Here is a 17,647-nt window from a genome sequence, read left to right as displayed (position 1 = left end):
TATGGCTAGAAGGGATTCCTTGTCTCCGTTCAATATATACTAAGTGTGTGTCGAACACGCACCGGGCAGGGTACACTCGTATTTACCTCATCCGCCACCTTTTGGTTTGAAGGGGAGAGCACGCGCGGCAAATAAGCGTGCTGGTCCGTCTGGCAAAACATCAATCCGATTTTTATTTTATTTTTTTTTTAACTGGCTGCCTGTTTTAATTAGTAAGTACATCACAGACTGTTACAAGACTCTGTTGTCCTCTTCATCTACTTTTTGAGAGGGAGGAGGGTGGGTGATCGATCGGCTCGTGTGCCAATAAATGTGGCAATAATACCGTTCTATATTGCTCGTTTGATTTCAGTGACGCTACGTGTAAAATTGCCATGACGTAACTTTGAAAGGGGGAAATGCCCCAAAGTCTTTTTGTGCTTCCGGTTGGATCCTGTGTCGTCTAGGATCGTAATGCATGAAACCCAATTGTACTTTGTCTTCTATCCATGTCTTGACTATTTTACACCAAGTGTACTTAATGTCTGTAAACCTTCACTAATGAGCAGACGCGCTTCGTGATTGGCCGAAGCATCTGGATGACGATGTGATGACCCGGCGTGATAACGCCGGCCCGCTTCCTGTTGGGGCAAACGTCGGGTGAAAAAGGGGCATCTTTTGATCACTGTGTGGATTCTTTCCTATCAACTGCAAATTGATCTATATCTCAATGTACTGGATCAGTTGGTGCTTCAGTGTTTTCTTGATTGTCTCAATTTCAAGAGGGTGTAGTATAACGGATGCTTCTGATTTCGGAAGGTTATTTTGCATTGACATTCAAACAAAATATGCACTGCGTTGGACTGTCGGTACAGCCAATGTTTTTTTTCTTTTCCTTTTTTAAAATTAAATTCAAAGTATTGTGCATAAATCTGACTGTACACCGATAGAATTACTGGTGTAGGTCCTTATGTAGCAAGTTTCTCTCCCCCCGCCACCCAGTGCGAAGCAAGAAGTTAAAATATACACAATACTGTATATGCTCTAATATTTGACAAATTCCAGATTCTATTTTATCAGTTTGCTTCACTAATATTAAAAACGGAGAGAGAGAGCACTTGCATGCGTGGTTGAAAAGATTCCTTATAAGGTGATGACGTGCAAGCTCTCGTTTTATTTGAGTCTACTGTATTTTTTTTTTATTTAATGCACAATACAAACTAAAATATTGTTTCACCTGTTTGGTAACGTGCATGCATCATGAGATCGATTCTCGATGTAAAGCAAATTGTCAAGCACAAACGACATGAAAATAAATGAAAAAAAATTATTTTACTTGTTGGTGATGGTAACGTGTATATTTGACGAGAAAGGCCAAACAGGCCTGTTTTTTTTTCTCTGCATCACTCAAACTTATTTGAAGCAGCTACAACTATAATAAAGAAATGGTATCAGGATATTTTAAGTTTTAGGGGGACTATTTTGTGGGGGCGGGGGGGTGTTTTGCATTACTTTCTGTATAAAAAAACTATTCTGTTGGTTGTTTTTATATTGTCTTTACCGTGTATTGATACATGACACTGCGGTGCCATGGTTCTGTATCGTCTATCATGTATAACAAAAAATAAAATCAAGACGTAAAGACAAACGGAGCCCGTTTGACCTTGACTTGTCATCGCACAGCTCCAGCCCGCTTGTGCGGCTGACACGTTACAATAAATTTGCCATTTCACATGCCGTTTTTTCCGCACGTGTATGCACACACGCAAACACATGGTGTTTTTGTTTGGATGCCGCACACGTATCTGCCTCCCTCCCTTGCCGTTCCCTCAGCCCCATCAGTATTCCAGAAGAGTTTGGAGCTGTTGCGTAATGATCACATCCGCACACACAGGGGAGCAGTGTTGCGTAACAGCGGCGGCCTCAAAGAACGATGGGCGCGCGTGCGTGTCTTCACAAAGTAAAGTATGAGGATGCGAGGGGAGGAGCTCTGGGAAGAGCCGAGATGATAGAGTGGAGGGAATGATGGAGGATCCCGACGAGGGAGGGGCTCGAGGATGGGAGAGCAAATGCTGAGGTGGGGCAGCAAAAAAAAAAAAGATGGCGGGGGAGGGAGGACGTAAAGGAGAGTCAAGGATGAATGTCTCACAACACGTCCGTATAGAAAATCAGCGAGCGAGACAACATTACAAGCTGGTTGCGCCCCCCCCCCCTAGCCCCCCCACCATCCGACACTACGAGCCGGTCGGAGTGCCGTGTGATGAAATCTGCAGTAAGAGCTGCTGGGGAGGTCTCTTGCTGAGGTGGGCGGTGCGCAATCTGGTTTCTCACCATGACGGGGAATTTCATCTTTGAATTATTGATCAAATATCACTGGAGTTTGTTTACTGCAAGATTTGGATGCGTGACTCGAAGATTTCGCTGCTCAGAAAGACAAGAGGGTCTACTATTCCTGTCCCCCCCCCCCCACCTTAAGCGCACTACCATGGAGATGGAGGAAATCTGTTCACAGAATGACTTCCAATGAGACAATCTGCTCGTTTTCCATGCTTACTGGTCTTTTTATTACAAACTTAAAAAACAAATCTGACACAATAAGAAACTGCAGTAAGTAATGCCCCATTCCAAGAAAACAGGTCATTGCATTTCATTCGTGAAAGACTTTTTTTTTCTCTCCAAACATCAACAAGGTGTACAGATCAGATACAAAGTAGGAAAAAAATAAAAATACAGTCAGAAAAGGAAATAACCATTTGTACATCTTTTCAATTACACATTTAAATGCCACATCGAAAATAAACTCTTCTAACAATGATTATATCCCAAAGTGCAAAATAAAACATGATCTAAGCAAAGAACATCCGAATACAAAATCCTCGTTTCTCTTCACCCCCCCTCCCAAACTGGAGGATAACCTGCACTTAAGGGCTGCATCTCAAACGGGTTATTTTGATTTACCCCCCCCCCCCCCCTCCCCCACACACACTGCGGTTGTTCTCAAGTTTAAACGCACACCCTATTTGGAGTTCTTTTCAGCGCAATAAAATATGCAGGTATCCCAAGCCGGGCTTCCGCAGGCCCTCTCAACCATGCAGGGCTGGCCAAGAGCACAACATTCATTTCCTTCGTCCTTCCTTATGTGCGGAGACCAACATATTGTGATGCGATGCAGGGAGAGGAGAGGTAGAAACCCCACGGCAGGGTCTTTTTTTCATTTCCACTGCGCTCGACAAGGGCGACCGAGGCTCTGTTTAAATCATGACGCTTCGGAATATGGCTATATCGCGGAGACCAGATGGCCAGACTCAAAAGGGAGAAGAGGTCAATGTCAGTTTTCATCGGGAATAATTCTACTCGGGGGATTCGCTATGGGTATGGCGAGTTGGCGTTTTCAGATTGCGACTCGGAGGACGGTGATTTTGAGCTCTCTTTTGTAAACATTCCGCTCTTCAAGGTTCCAATACATTTCGCCGTCCGTCTCTTTAGACTGCCGACGTACAAGGTTACGATACACATTCAATACTGGACTCTGTACATAAGTTATAGTTTTTATTATTTTTTTATCTCAGTTTGCATATATTCAGGTTACTTTTTGCAAAAATAACTTCAGCGTGTAAGAAACTAAACAAATCTGAACGCATCTGAACGTAAGAACTTCATATGTACAGTTTCTCGGACTTCATAAGTTTGCAAAAACAAAAATATATAGAAATATCAGGTCTTTTTTTTTTGTTTGTTTGTTTAAATTACAGGACAAAAACAAATCCATAGTTCCCTTCACATTCTCCAAAAGGGTGTGCGAGGGGAGGGGGTGGAGGGGAAGAAACAGTTTTAGGGTCTTTGGGTACAAAACACGAATACGTACATCTCAGTCTAGAGAAACATTAAATGGGCATGACTCCATTTCTACCTCTTTGAGACATTTTTGAAGTGCTTGCGTCTCTTTAAATGACAGTGAAAAGAAAAGAAAAAAAATATATATATATATGGATGAGAGTAGAGCTCTGCCTAATAAAGTGCTCAAATTGCCCATTTTGTCCGAACGCAATAAAGTTGAAGGGCCGCGACAAGCTGAAAATACAGAAGCCCGTCAACAAAACAGAACATTCGTCGACGTCCGCTTGACAACCGGGGAGGCAAGAAGCAGCTTCACCTTTTTCTGCTCTCCCTCCGCACCGGAGGCATTTCAACGAGGGGGCTTGAACGGCGTTAGCCTTTTGCTTCGATACCATTTAAGCTCACCGGCAACGTGTTCTGGGTTTTAAAAACGACGCTCTCAAAAGTCAATACACACCGGACGGACGCCACTGAGACAGTGCAACCGTCTCGCTGCCTTCTTTTCTTTTACATCCCCCCCCAAAGTCACACCGAGCCATTTATCAAAATCTTTTGGGCTTGACGAGTGGATAACATCCCCCAACCGCAATTCGCTCCCTGTTCACCTTCACACACCGATGACCAGGAATGTGTAAAAAAAAAAAAAAAAGTGCCTTTAGCCGCGCGCACACCGTACAAGGTCTACACGTACGCTCACGCACATGACGACAAACATCGGCACACGTGAGCACCGTCTTGTTAAGATGCAAAGCCGCCTTCCCTCACAGAGGTTTTCCCGCGACCTTCCCCACTGCAATTTCCCCCTGACGGATGAATGACATTCTTCCATTTGCTCGCATTGTCTCCAAAACAGTCGGCGTATTTGCTGCTGCGATGTCAGCGTTCAAAGGCGGCCATCACGTGATGTTCCCAGATCACATGGAGCCACGACAACCCCCCCCCCCTCGCCCCCACCCTTCCGAATAGCCAGCACGGCATGAACAGATTGCAGAGCAAAGTGCAATACTTGGCCAGGTCCCCCCCCCCCCCCCCCCCCCCACAGCATGACGTGCAAACTGGAGCTTTACCACAGTTCGTGTCCAAGAGATTACTTGTCATCCAACGAATAACAACGGAAACGATGAATTCAAAGCAGAACACGCGGGATGGGTCAAAAAAACTGACCATGAGAGTATCTTTCGATTTCTGTAGGAAAGCTACGTGTTTAAATCTCTGTAGGAAATCTAAGTGTTAGCTTGCATTAGTATTAGGAGAGTTTGTTCGGGGGAAAGGGGAGAAAAACAAAAAAAGGATCTGGAGATCCTGGGCCAGTTCTTGACAAATAAAGGCTTAGTTGGCCAACACAACAGGCTGGAAGGACTGGCTTGGGTATTGCAGGTTGTAGCTCGCCAAGCCCTCAGCAAATTGAGGTTTCTCCATGTAGGAGATCTCGCCGTTGGTGCCCATGATGCCCACACTCTGGGATGGGGGAGGGCTGGAGAAAGGGTCAAAGGACGGGTGGGTGCCGGCGCGGTGGAGGGGCTTGAATCGGCTGGCGTGAGCCGGCATGGGCTGCGGTTCGGCGTCGAAGTAAAGGGGGCTGAGGGAGCCCGGGTAGACAAACTCTTTGGCGTTGGGCGACAGCTGGCTGGGAACGGGCCCCACCAGGGAGTGCATGGAGAGGGAGAGCGACTTGTGCGCCAGCATCTCCGGAGCCAACATGGCGGTGGGAGAATGGGAGAGCATCCGCTGGACGGGCGGGACTCCGACGGCGCCGCCCGCCGACCCGGCCGCGCCGCACTTCTTCATTTTGGTGGAGCCAAATTTGGTGGCGGCGAAAGCGGCAGTGGTGAAGGTGATGGGTTGCGGACGCGTCGGCGGGAGGGAGGAGGCGGGCTGCTGAGCGGCAAGGTAGGGCATCCCGTTTGTAGGGGGAGATGGGCTGGATGCGTTGGAGGAGTGGGCGGCCGGGTTGGCGGGCGAGGTGGAGGTGGGGTAGTTGAAGAGGGCGGGGCCGCTCTGGACGGACGGCGGCGTGGGGGAAGCGGAGAGCGGCGCCGCGAGCGAAGGAGATAACTGGCTTCCGATGGGAACAAACACTTGAGCGTCCGGATTGAAGCCCAAACTCTTTGCTTCCTCCAACTCCGAGTCTCCTTTGCTCTCTCTCATCACCCCTTCGGGTCGCTCACCATCACCGAGGAGGCCTGGGGGGTCCTCCAGGTACAACACCTTCACCGTACCCTTCTCCCCGATCTGGTAGGACACCTCGTAGGGGTCAATCCACACGCTGAGCTCCGCGGGGACGTTTGCGCGCACCTCTTCAGTATCCAGTCCACTTCTCTTGGCAGCCAGCTCCACAACGGGGTCTCTGGGGGCTCCCAGGTGCAAGCAGCGGAACGCCGAGCCTCGAAGGGGGGCCTCGGGGTACCAGTGGCCCTCGAAACGAGACACCAGGATTCGCTCCAGCTCCTCGCCGAAGAGATCGGCTCGACGCCGAGGTAGCTTGTTGTACAAATAGGAGACGATGAAGTTGAGGGCAACCTTCACTTCGAGATGCATGACTGCACCGGGCTGCCGCTTGCGCTGCGAGCGTGCGAGATGAGGCTCCTTTTAAAAAGGGAGGCGATGCAAAGCGTAATGTCCTCGACTCTCCTCTGGCTCACTGTACACCGTGCGATTCACGCGTCGCCATTTTGAAAGGCACCTTGGAGGCGGGGGTCGTGTGTCGACGTCTCAAGTGAGGCCAACGGCGACTTCGGGGCTGCAAAGATGAGAAGGTGGAATAAATGTTGGTTATTTCACAAGGATCAGACAAATTGTTGAGAGATCAAGTCATATTTTGGCAAACAGCCATTCATTTGGACAGGCGTTAACATTTTTGGACCATTTCTCAACATCACTCGACCTGAATTACGTTTGCAAATAGGAATTCAGCATTTTATACATTTTAGTCCGACGAGAGCACAGGATGTACTGATGTACGTGACCGATTCGACGCGGGCCTCATAAATCCTTTATAATCTGAATCTGATCCCACGACGCTCCTCCTGCTTAATGCTTCAGTCCATTCATCCCCGCGCTAAGGCAACGTCAGATTAAAAATGAAAAAAAAAAAAAACAGCATGACAAGATGCGAGTCCAAGGAAGAATTGTAAAATGGCAGCTTGTCCGTCACAAAACTTCATTTCCCAAAATGCAGTGCACACAATCCCCCCCACCCCCTCCGGTTCACCATGCACAAAAACAATCCTCTCACATCAACTTCCCTGACCAGATGGGAATTCTTCATCTTTGAAAGACGAATCTGATTAAAAGACAATTCTGGTTTTGCAGCGATAAAGCTGCACACGCCGAAACACTGCATTTGAGGTGAACACTTAGTCGAGTTTTAGCTGCACGTAAAGAAAAGGTGACATTGAGAGGATCAAGATGGGGGTTGTTAGAGCAGTGCTATAAATAGGGACATATTTTGTACTATGCGTTGTGTCAAGAGTCTTTCCACCACCTGATTTAAATATGCAAGAGTTCAGAAAAAAAAATCTCCAAAACAAAGATTAGATTGGAATGATTAATGCATTAAATACATCATAGATTGTGCATTCACTTCGAGATATACATTACTTTCAGCCATTACCACTCATTATTTGTCGTTTCGTCTTCACCAGTGAAAACGCTTTAAGGTTTATTTTGTTTGTTTGTTTTTACAGCACAATTGTTGCAAGCTGAGCAACCATAGTGGTGCACTGTCTTGTTTATATGGAGCTTCAAACATGTGCCACTGAGCTGTGAAATCTCAGCTCCACGACTGCTCGTTTTTCTCGGTGCTTAATGTGCTTTAAAAACAACACAAGAATGACAACCCTGGCAGACATGTAACCATTATAATGAACACAATGAGGTCAATACAACTAGGGGCCTTTGCAAAGATAATGCTTTTTAGTTTTGACTGGTATTGTTTGAGAGGTATTGACTAATCAACATGTTTATTGTTGTGGGTGTAGTTTGCAGTGGCGTGGAACTGCACTGCATCATAAGGAGGGCCGTGTTAAAAAAAATGTGGTGCTCGTGCTAAACAGAATCACTGTTCAGTATAATGTAGTGCAGATGTACACAAATGCAAACGAAAAGCACAATGATAAAATCACTACCGATTTGACAATGTAAAAAATACCGTTGTTTTAAGTGTAAAGACGGCGTTTATTTAGCGCACATAATATTGTTCTCATGAATACGGTTCAACGTTAACGGTTGTAGTCTTATAGCCTCACCTTGCTAATTTAAGTGAATTTGGATTGAAGAACATCGCGTCACTGTGATGCGACCGAGAGAAAGCCAAAGGAAAATATCGTGAGCAAATGAAGAGGCTAATTGAGAGGCGAACAGCCAGTTGATTTCACATGGAATGTGCATCATCAAGTAATGAGGATGAGAGACAACAATCACATTAATACACAGGACGGCCGCTGCCTTTTAGAGGCGAAAATAAACAGCGAGAGCGAGACAGAGAAAAGACTAGCAAACCTTGGAAAGGCTTCAATAATATATGTATGGGTAAATAGCCAAAGCATTTGGATGGAGCGACAAAATAATCAAACGCATACAAAGACCAATAGTAAACTAAAATTAACCTTTCGGGTGCTACGTACGACTTACCTGTCTCTATTTTGATTGGACCGTTAAATTGATTCCCGTGAGCTTGTTCGCATTTTATAGCGTCGAGTCCATGTTTCACCTTGGAAGAGTAATTCTTTTGAACCACTCGCGAGTCTCCAGCTGACAGTTGAGTCGGAAGGTCCAGGAAAACTTTACGGGAGGACAAGCCGACGTATTTATACAGTGTGACTCGCCTACACCCCCGTGACGACAAGAACTATTTTCTCTCGATTGTAATGGCCTCTTTTCTTATATATTTTTTAAAAATATATTCACATTTTTTCATGCCTGCATCAAAATTACATGCAACGCATAAATATTATACAATAATAAAGGTAAAAAAATAAAATACAATAAACAAGTTCACGTTTTTACCACTCGGTATCGTTTAGGGATATTTAAAATAATTCAAATGATAACATCCATAATATGAAAAAAATATTTTCATACGATAGTTCACAAATTGGAGCTAAGAAAATATCGCGGAGGGATATTTGTAGTTCTTTTACGGCGCTGACCGCTTGCTAAAAATATAAGCGGTGATAGCAACAGAGTTTCTATTGGCTGAGCGAGGGGTGGGCCCACAAATTATTGGGCTGCGTTCTCCATTCACAAGAGCGGAAACGACATTTCTTTCAAACAAAGATTTGTGGGAAATGACGTTCTTTAGAAATAAATAATGATGCTTCAATGATGCCGTCGTCGTTGTAGTTTAGGTATATGACAATTTACAGCGTACTTTTAAGATTTTACTCACCTTACATGGGGAAAGCTATGATGTTTGTGTAATTTTTATGTTATCTTTCATTTCTCAAAAGTTTATGTATTTTGCGTGCATCTATAATGGCAACACTATTTCAGCACATGTTCGATTATTTCTGTTATGAAAAAAACACTATCCTCAAGGATCGTGTACTGTATTATCATGACACAGTGAGGATTTTAACATATGTATCTAAACAAATTCCAGCAATCTACAATGCACAATTTGTAAAACAATAATATTTTATTGTGTGAAAAGGCTATTGCTTATTTTTATGATTCATTTCGCACAAAGCATATAAGCGATCACGTGAACCTATGATACAAGATATGTACACTGTGTTGTGTACTTTTTTTAGCAATTCTATAACAGTCAGTTGTCACACGAGAGATAATAATAATAATGTTTGAAAATTAACAATAATAGTAAATAGGCACAAATAAAAAATGCCAGGGGTCAAATAAAAAGTAAGAGACATTGAAAACATCAAATTGGGAGTAGTCATTCAAGGATGTAGTAGATGATTAGATATGGATAAAACAAAAATCGCATAAAAAAAACTATAGCAAACTTTAGGCGTCAGGTACATGATTGTAATAGTGAACGGATGTAAACAGGTTGGAATATATGACGCCATATCAGTGCGACACTCTTACTTACGAAACAAAATGGCGTCCTACTGTTTCACCGTCACTCGGTTGAGGGTAGGAAACTTTAATTTTTATCTCATCACAGATGTGAATTCTAATTCTAAATACAATACATATGAGAACAGGTGCATTTCTGGTTTGGTTGCCACTAACGACCGTTTACTATTTGTTAATTGTGGATAAAATGCATATTAGAGTGCGCACTGTGTTGTTGCTAGCCAGGTCACAGTGTCCCTGGATGACTCGAAGGTGTGACGCATGTAACCGTGTATACACCGTGTCCGGTTTGATTGAACTAATAGTAAACCATGTTATATCTTATACGTTGTCAAATTAGATAAAAACACATTTTCATTCACCTGTAATCCGATTTGAGTTTTACAAGGTGACAGCAAGGTTAAACGATCTAAACAAGTATTGATGGGATTGCTGCTGCAACTCTTTTCTGCCCTTACTTGCATCTGTTATATTGGTTGCCATGGTGTCACGTGAGAGGTTTTTTAAAATAAATGTTTGCTGTAGGTCATATATTCACAAGTGTCCATTGTGACATTATGCATGAGTTTTCAGACAAATACAGTTTAGAGTAAACAGAATTCTTGAAGAGTTCACAGTATTTGTTTTTTCTATACTAGCTATAAAAAAAAAACCGTCAGTAATCAAGCCATTTAATGGAAACTGTCATTTTGTCAGCTTCATCAGTGATCAGTTTTGGTGACAAAAATGTTGGACTTTAACCCTGGTTTATAGGCCACACCATTACTTGATTTCAGTCTGTGCTCTCACTCTATCATCATTTCATTGCCTTGTTTTTTCTTCTTGAGTTACTGTGTAATTTCAAACCTGTAGTCTATTCTTAAACTGTACAACAGTCAGTCATGTTAGTTCCTGGAACCTGATTTTGTTTTTTCCTGGTGCAGCTGGCCCTTGTAGCCGGTACAAGGCGGCTGCATATGTCTGCTGCCCTCAGTGCCAAGGCCAAAGTGGCTATGAGCCGCTTTGAGCCTGGTTCCAGCATTAACTACGAGCAGATGCATGAGAACATCAACATTGTGCGAAAGAGGTCAGTTCCCCAGTGGCCCCTTCCTGCACATATGGTTCACTGCTGCAACTTGCTAATATTTCCGTCTCCTCCCTCAGACTCAACAGACCTCTCACTCTGTCTGAAAAGATTGTGTACGGTCATCTGGACGATCCGGCAGGGCAGGAAATTGAGCGCGGTCGCACTTACTTGCGCTTGCGTCCGGACCGCGTGGCGATGCAAGATGCTACAGCTCAAATGGCAATGCTCCAGTTCATCAGCAGCGGTCTACCCAAAGTGGCAGTGCCGTCCACCATTCACTGTGATCATCTGATTGAGGCGCAGATCGGAGGGGTTCAGGACTTGCAGAGGGCTAAGGTGAGCACAAACGGTAACCCCAATCCAGTAGATCCAGTAAGTGTAATGCTCAGGTCTCAAAACCTTTGTTTCTGTTGTGCACAATTGCGCCGTAGTTGTTTATGTTACCTGGGTGACCCTCGGGACAGGTTTCAAGCTACACGGGTAATACTTCACTACTTACTTTTGACACAGGAAATAAACCAGGAGGTTTATAATTTCCTGGCAACCGCTGGAGCCAAATACGGAGTAGGCTTCTGGAAGCCTGGTTCAGGAATCATCCATCAGGTACGCTATAGAAATGATCAATTGTACTATTGAGGCATTGTTGGCATAATGTTGACCACTTTTGCTTTTGCACGGGGGTGTGCCTCCTGCGTTGTGCAGATCATCTTGGAGAACTACGCGTATCCTGGGGTGATGCTGATTGGTACCGACTCACATACTCCTAATGGTGGCGGTCTGGGTTGTGTCTGTATCGGCGTTGGTGGGGCTGATGCTGTGGATGTTATGGCCGGAATCCCCTGGGAGCTCAAGTGTCCCAAAGTGAGTTCTTTCCATCATTTTGGACACAACTTGGATTTTCTCGACGTGTTTTGAGCATATTTGTCTCCATTTTTGTATCATCGACCCGGTCCCGTTTTGCTTACAGGTAATAGGAGTGAAGCTAACAGGCTCCCTCTCAGGCTGGACGTCTCCAAAGGATGTCATCTTAAAAGTGGCCGGAATACTGACTGTTAAGGGTGGCACAGGAGCCATTGTCGAGTATCATGGGCCTGGAGTTGACTCGATTTCTTGTACAGGTAGGGAGGATGTGTCAGATCAACCGAAAACCGGGGTAGGTCCACCTTTTTACAATATTGTTGCAGTTTAGTGCTTTTCTCTAAGATTTAAGTGATCATTTTTTCCTGCCAGGTATGGCCACCATCTGCAACATGGGTGCTGAAATTGGCGCCACCACATCCCTTTTCCCCTTCAACCACCGCATGAAGACTTACCTCGAGAAAACTGGTCGGGGAGGTCAGTTATTTTGACAGTCTTGTGCTCTTTAGTCGGTATTCGATCATCCGTCCATATTGGTGCGATTCACGATTCTTTTCTATTCCTTCCATAGAGATTGCCGCTCTCGCGGATAAGTTCAAAGAGGACTTGGTTCCTGATAATGGTTGCGAATATGACCACAACATTGAGATTAACCTGAGTGAGGTGCAGTATATTTTTCAAGTGTTTTAAATATTTAATGATTTCAATGAGTTTTCAGTGTTAATTCCTGAACCCCCCCCCCGCCCCCCCCCCCCCAAAAAAAAACTAGTTGTTGGAGAAATACTAGCCTGCATACTGACCACGTCGATGTGTCCTTCCTCCTGTCACATGTTCCGCCTCGCTGTCCATTCTGTATTGTTGGACACAAATTCTGCTTCTTTGTGTAGTTGCAAAGATACCCACGTAACGATTGTCTTGCCTCGTCTTTAATAATAATAATAATAATAATGCATTTTATTCATTGTTTAACTCTCGTCACAGTTGAAGCCACACATCAATGGGCCTTTCACCCCTGACTTGGCCCACCCCGTGTCTGACATCGGTGCCATTGCTCAGAAAAGCGGCTGGCCACTCGAGGTTAAAGTCGGTCAGTCTTTATTGTGTTAATGTCGAATACTTTGTCCAGTGAAATGGGATATTTCTTTCCTTTTTGCCACCAGCTGTGTTATCGACCTGCTGAGATCACATTACTGCTGAATCAGGAAGCTTAGAGTTCTCTTTCAACTCCGCTGGAGGAATATGCACCCAATACACAACATAATTGATTACCGAGCTAACTCGTATTGTAATGAAGATGAATTTATACAGCATCAATTCTGAGAAATAGTTGTATCAAAAGATGAAAAACCGCCATCCGTGTAATTTGTGTTCCGTGCCGCTGCAAAGAACAACTCTAATGATCAACCTATTCTGACATTGGCTCTCGTTAGATTGGGCATGTTTCTCTAATGTGGGCTGTGACACGACACCTTACAGGTCTGATTGGCAGCTGCACAAACTCAAGCTACGAGGACATGGGCAGAGCCGCCTCCCTTGCCAAGCAGGCCTTGGATAAAGGCATGAAGTGCAAGGCCCAGTTCACAGTCACCCCTGGTTCGGAGCAGATCCGTGCCACCATTGAGAGGGACGGATATGTGAGTCAGAACCTCGTACTATCATTAATTTATCAATTGGCATAGTCATTGACATATAAGCTGTGTGTGCGTGTGCATGGAGGAAACTGGAAAGGACCTCTTGCCAATTAATGTTGTCTTATCTAGGCCAAGATCCTGAGCGACGTTGGTGGGATTGTACTAGCCAATGCATGTGGACCTTGCATCGGCCAATGGGACAGGTACGAGTTGCACGCTCTCGTTCAATGACCAGAGTTAATCATGTCCGTTTAACATGCCCTACATATTCACTGTCAACAGGAAGGATGTGAAAAAAGGAGAGAAGAACACCATCGTCACTTCCTACAACAGGAATTTCAGTGCTCGCAACGATGCTAACCCAGCTACACATGCTTTTGTCACTTCACCCGAAGTAAGCGTTGCTGCGGGTTCAATCCCAGCTTCACCGATGTGTTGACATACAGTGCACTGGCCTCATATTTGCAGAAAGCAGTCCAATCGTAAACTAATCTATTTGAAAACTACCGTCACTCACGTATCGTTCACGTTGTTAATTGACGTGTCAAAATTAAGCATTATGAACTCTCACAGTTTTGGTCATTGTGACTTTGTGTTGTTTCTGTGCTTCATCTGTAACCCTTTGTAGATTGTCACCGCTTTGGCTCTCGCCGGCACACTGAACTTCAACCCAGAGACGGACTACTTGACCGCTCCTAACGGAGAGAAATTTAAATTGGAACCCCCCAGTGGTGATGAGCTCCCCTCCCGAGACTTTGACCCTGGCCAAGATACCTACCAGCATCCTCCAGCTGAGGGCAGCTCGGTGAAGGTCAGCTCACTCAATTCGCTTTCAGTAGTGGGACAACGTGAATAAAAACCAGTTAGCACAGTAGTACGCTACACACCGTCAAGTATTGTTAAAATACAATCGGTTGTCATCTGTATTTTAAATAAAAGATGGAAAACAAACACTGTCTCATAATTGATGTGTCCAGGTGGATGTAAACCCTTCCAGCAACCGCCTGCAGCTATTGGAGCCCTTTGACAGGTGGCACGGAAGAGACCTGGAAGACATGAAGGTCCTAATAAAGGTGAAACGAAAGGCTCTCTTTTCTCAAACTATTTACGATTCGTGAGCTGCCTTGTGTACACACAAAATATGACTTTCTTGACATACTCTCTCGTTAGTTACAGGCTAACAGAAATTAGTATGAATGCTACCGTCTTCAAACAATTGCTACTGTACTTTACCACATAAGAGAAGAAACAGCAATTCTCACAGGCGCATGTTCCCTATGTTCTTTGGGAACAACCAATATTTCTGCAATTTAGTGGGAGACCGTGTCTGCGTCTTCTTGCTCTTTTTATGCTACATCTCTTGCTGTTGACCTCAGCGCTGTCTGGCTGTGGCACAACATGGTACTACCCTAAAGGCACATAACTCTAAATTTAGAGTTGTCTGTTTACTGTATGCCCCCCATCCCAAAAAAAGAGTTGACTTAAAAATCTGCAACGGAGCAGGGACACAATGAATCGCGATATAGGATATTCCTGACATTCCAGTTTCCTGATATTCTTCTCATTTTAATCTTTTAGGTGAAGGGAAAGTGCACTACGGATCACATCAGTGCCGCCGGTCCCTGGCTGAAATTCCGCGGTCACCTCGACAACATCTCTAACAATATGCTGATCGGTGCTGTTAACACAGAGAATGATGCAGTCAACAAAGTTAAGAATCATCTTACTGGAGAGTATGATGGAGTGCCGGATGTCGCTCGCCACTACAAGGTGAGCTCCGAGTGTTGGCATTTGATGGCTTGGATTGAAATGCGCTCTTTATCACGGGGTATAGGTTCTTGACTCTCCTCACTGAAAATCTGCAATTGAGAGAGACCATATAATTATTTTTTGTTTAGGTTTTTTTTTTTAAATAAACATAGTTTTACTTCAGGTGTACTTTGGTGTTTCTCGTCACCGAACTACACTTGACCGCAACCTTTCCATCTGTCTCACTAAGGCCAATGGAGTCAACTGGGTGGTGATCGGAGATGAGAACTACGGTGAAGGATCCAGCAGAGAGCACGCAGCCCTGGAGCCTCGACACTTGGGCGGACGTGCGATCATTGTCAAAAGTTTTGCTCGAATCCACGGTAAGTTTTTAAGGGAAATTTTAAGACTATACCTTGATAGCAAAAACTCAACCCAACCTCCATCCATGCATTTTCTACACCACTTCATCTGTAAACTAGAACACGCATCTTACCTGTAGTGAGAGTATACGCAGTACTGATCACCTTGGAACTTTTAAAAACATCCACAGACTCCCACGTACTGTTTTTGAAGGTCCTTTATCTTTATCTCATTCTCTTTTTTAAGATTGAAGGAGGGAATGTCTTTTTTGTATTGTTATCTTTGTCTATTTTTTTTAACTCATCAAAATGTATTTATTTTACAGAGACCAACTTGAAGAAGCAGGGTCTGTTGCCACTTACTTTTGCCAACGCAAGTGACTATGACAAAATTCTCCCCGACGACCACATTTCAATCACCGGCCTGAAATCCTTTGCCCCTGGCAAGGTAAGCCAGGCCCCGCATCCCTTAAAAAGTAATAAAGACTGTGTTATTTTTGCCAAAAATGCACTGATAATGACAGAGAGGTCTCAATTGTTTGTCACGGAAATTGTAGTTTACGTTGCAGTGCAATCTTACAGCACTGCAAATTACAACCACAATGATAAACACATTGGAGTGATTCCTGACTGGAGTGAGACTAACCCACAAGTCATTAAATGATCTGTTTCCTCCTCCAGCCACTGATGGCGGTCGTCAAACATCGCGATGGCAGCCAAGAGTCCATCTCCCTAAACCACACTTTCAATGAGACGCAGATTGAGTGGTTCAAAGCTGGCTCTGCCCTCAACAGGATGAAGGAGCTACAGTAATTGGTTGAGGGAAGGAAGGTGAAGCTTATAGTGGCCATCGAAGGTCCTCATCATGCATGATGAAGGTGAAAAATGTGAACAGAGAGGAGGAAGAGACCGTTTATGATAACCACACTTGCACGGTAATCCTTTTTGGAAAGGACACATTTGCACACACAAGGTCGCTGGACAGATGAAAAGCGCACACAGCCACAGATTGGATTGCACAATTCAGAGTCAAGCGCAGCAAAAGCCCAGCCAATTTAGTGTGAGAAGCTTAGCAAATCATATATTTCAGGGTTGTAGCACACTAACTGGTTGTGCTCCTTATTTTAGTCACACACACACTGTTTGCGTTTAAGTGCCGCATATATCAGAGAGAGAGAAAATGAGTGAGAGAAGAATACTGTATGTTAGATGTTGGATAACATCTCTGTATTATCCGTCCAAACTGAATTTCAAAGCAGAAGGTTGTTCAGCCCACACTCCTCTCTGTAAAAAAAACAAAAAAGTGTCTTTGTTGATCTTTTCTGGTGTAATTAATTGACATGGATGTCTGCCTTAGTTGATTTCAATTTTGCAGACAAAATACCCCAATAATCACGGTGCAAGGACTTTTACTCTGATGTGCGCAGGAATATCTGTATGTTTCTCGATCGTCTTTCTTAAGGCAAACCATTTACATGCTGCTACTATTCTTAGTATTAACTTGCCTTTTTATGTATTTGTGCATTTGCGAAATCTGCAGTGGGGAAAATTTGGGTTACTGAAAAAGGTGAGATTAATTAATGCTTTCTTACCTTCTTTACCTGTAACAGGCATCAAATGAATGACTGAATGAATGAATTAATGTGTATCTTTTGGGAGGTAGGAGGGAGGTTGGTCCTATATAAAGCTTTGTTATACTACCTAACACACAATAGTGTCCAAATGCCTCTACACTGGCCCTTTGTTTCTTTTAGATTACGTAGTTATTTATCCTAAATCTATGATTTGTGTGATTATTTTGGCCCTGATAGATCATGAGATAATTCAGTATTCACACATGAGTACTTCAATAATGTTCTCCGTTAGCTGTATCTAATATGTGCAGTGCAGAAATCATGAGGTTGTTTTTATTTTTGTCTTCTTGTTCTACTCTACAGAATGAATACTGTTTTTTTTAATATAGTGATGAACACTCCATAAATGTGCTTAAAGGTCACAGTTTGTTGTGAATGATTTGCTACATTGCTGCACTATGTGTGGACGTGTGTACATAAAAAACAAAATAAATATATATTCAAGTCAAATATACTGTGGGTTTCCAATCCCGATGAGAACAACTTTAT

General features: G+C 44.0%; 2 protein-coding genes across 2 annotated transcripts; one reads left to right on the top strand and one right to left on the bottom strand.

The window, feature by feature from the left end:
- Nucleotides 1-2,519: 2,519 nt before the first annotated feature.
- Nucleotides 2,520-8,691, bottom strand: LOC127589187 (protein Tob2). Its single transcript, XM_052048238.1, has 2 exons — nt 8,449-8,691; nt 2,520-6,556 (listed from the first exon to the last, which is right to left on the bottom strand). The coding sequence occupies exon 2, from the start codon at nt 6,352-6,354 to the stop codon at nt 5,146-5,148; it is 1,209 nt and encodes a 402-aa protein (XP_051904198.1). The 5' UTR covers nt 6,355-6,556; nt 8,449-8,691; the 3' UTR covers nt 2,520-5,145.
- Nucleotides 8,692-9,828: 1,137 nt separating this feature from the next.
- Nucleotides 9,829-17,611, top strand: LOC127590431 (aconitate hydratase, mitochondrial-like). Its single transcript, XM_052049972.1, has 18 exons — nt 9,829-9,915; nt 10,782-10,924; nt 11,002-11,260; nt 11,435-11,527; nt 11,627-11,785; nt 11,892-12,042; nt 12,155-12,259; nt 12,354-12,445; nt 12,764-12,869; nt 13,259-13,416; nt 13,543-13,616; nt 13,696-13,807; nt 14,042-14,224; nt 14,391-14,486; nt 14,992-15,183; nt 15,413-15,545; nt 15,851-15,972; nt 16,206-17,611. Exons 1-18 carry the CDS (start codon nt 9,880-9,882, stop codon nt 16,335-16,337), a joined length of 2,346 nt encoding a protein of 781 aa, XP_051905932.1. The 5' UTR covers nt 9,829-9,879; the 3' UTR covers nt 16,338-17,611.
- The last annotated feature ends 36 nt before the right edge of the window (nt 17,612-17,647 follow it).

Source organism: Hippocampus zosterae, chromosome 17 (assembly GCF_025434085.1).
Source record: "Hippocampus zosterae strain Florida chromosome 17, ASM2543408v3, whole genome shotgun sequence".
NCBI lineage: Eukaryota > Metazoa > Chordata > Actinopteri > Syngnathiformes > Syngnathidae > Hippocampus > Hippocampus zosterae.
The sequence above is the reverse complement of the archived record's forward strand: the minus strand, read 5'-3'. Positions and strand labels throughout refer to the sequence as shown.

Excerpts from the sequence above, each read along its gene's own strand:
- LOC127589187 (XM_052048238.1), bottom strand. The coding sequence starts at position 6,354 with ATGCATCTCGAAGTGAAGGTTGCCCTCAACTTCATCGTCTCCTATTTG.
- LOC127590431 (XM_052049972.1), top strand. The coding sequence starts at position 9,880 with ATGGCGTCCTACTGTTTCACCGTCACTCGGTTGAGG. Across the intron at positions 11,528-11,626 it reads GTTCAGGAATCATCCATCAG|ATCATCTTGGAGAACTACGC; the intron begins GTACGCTATAGA and ends TGCGTTGTGCAG. Across the intron at positions 14,487-14,991 it reads ACATGAAGGTCCTAATAAAG|GTGAAGGGAAAGTGCACTAC; the intron begins GTGAAACGAAAG and ends TTAATCTTTTAG.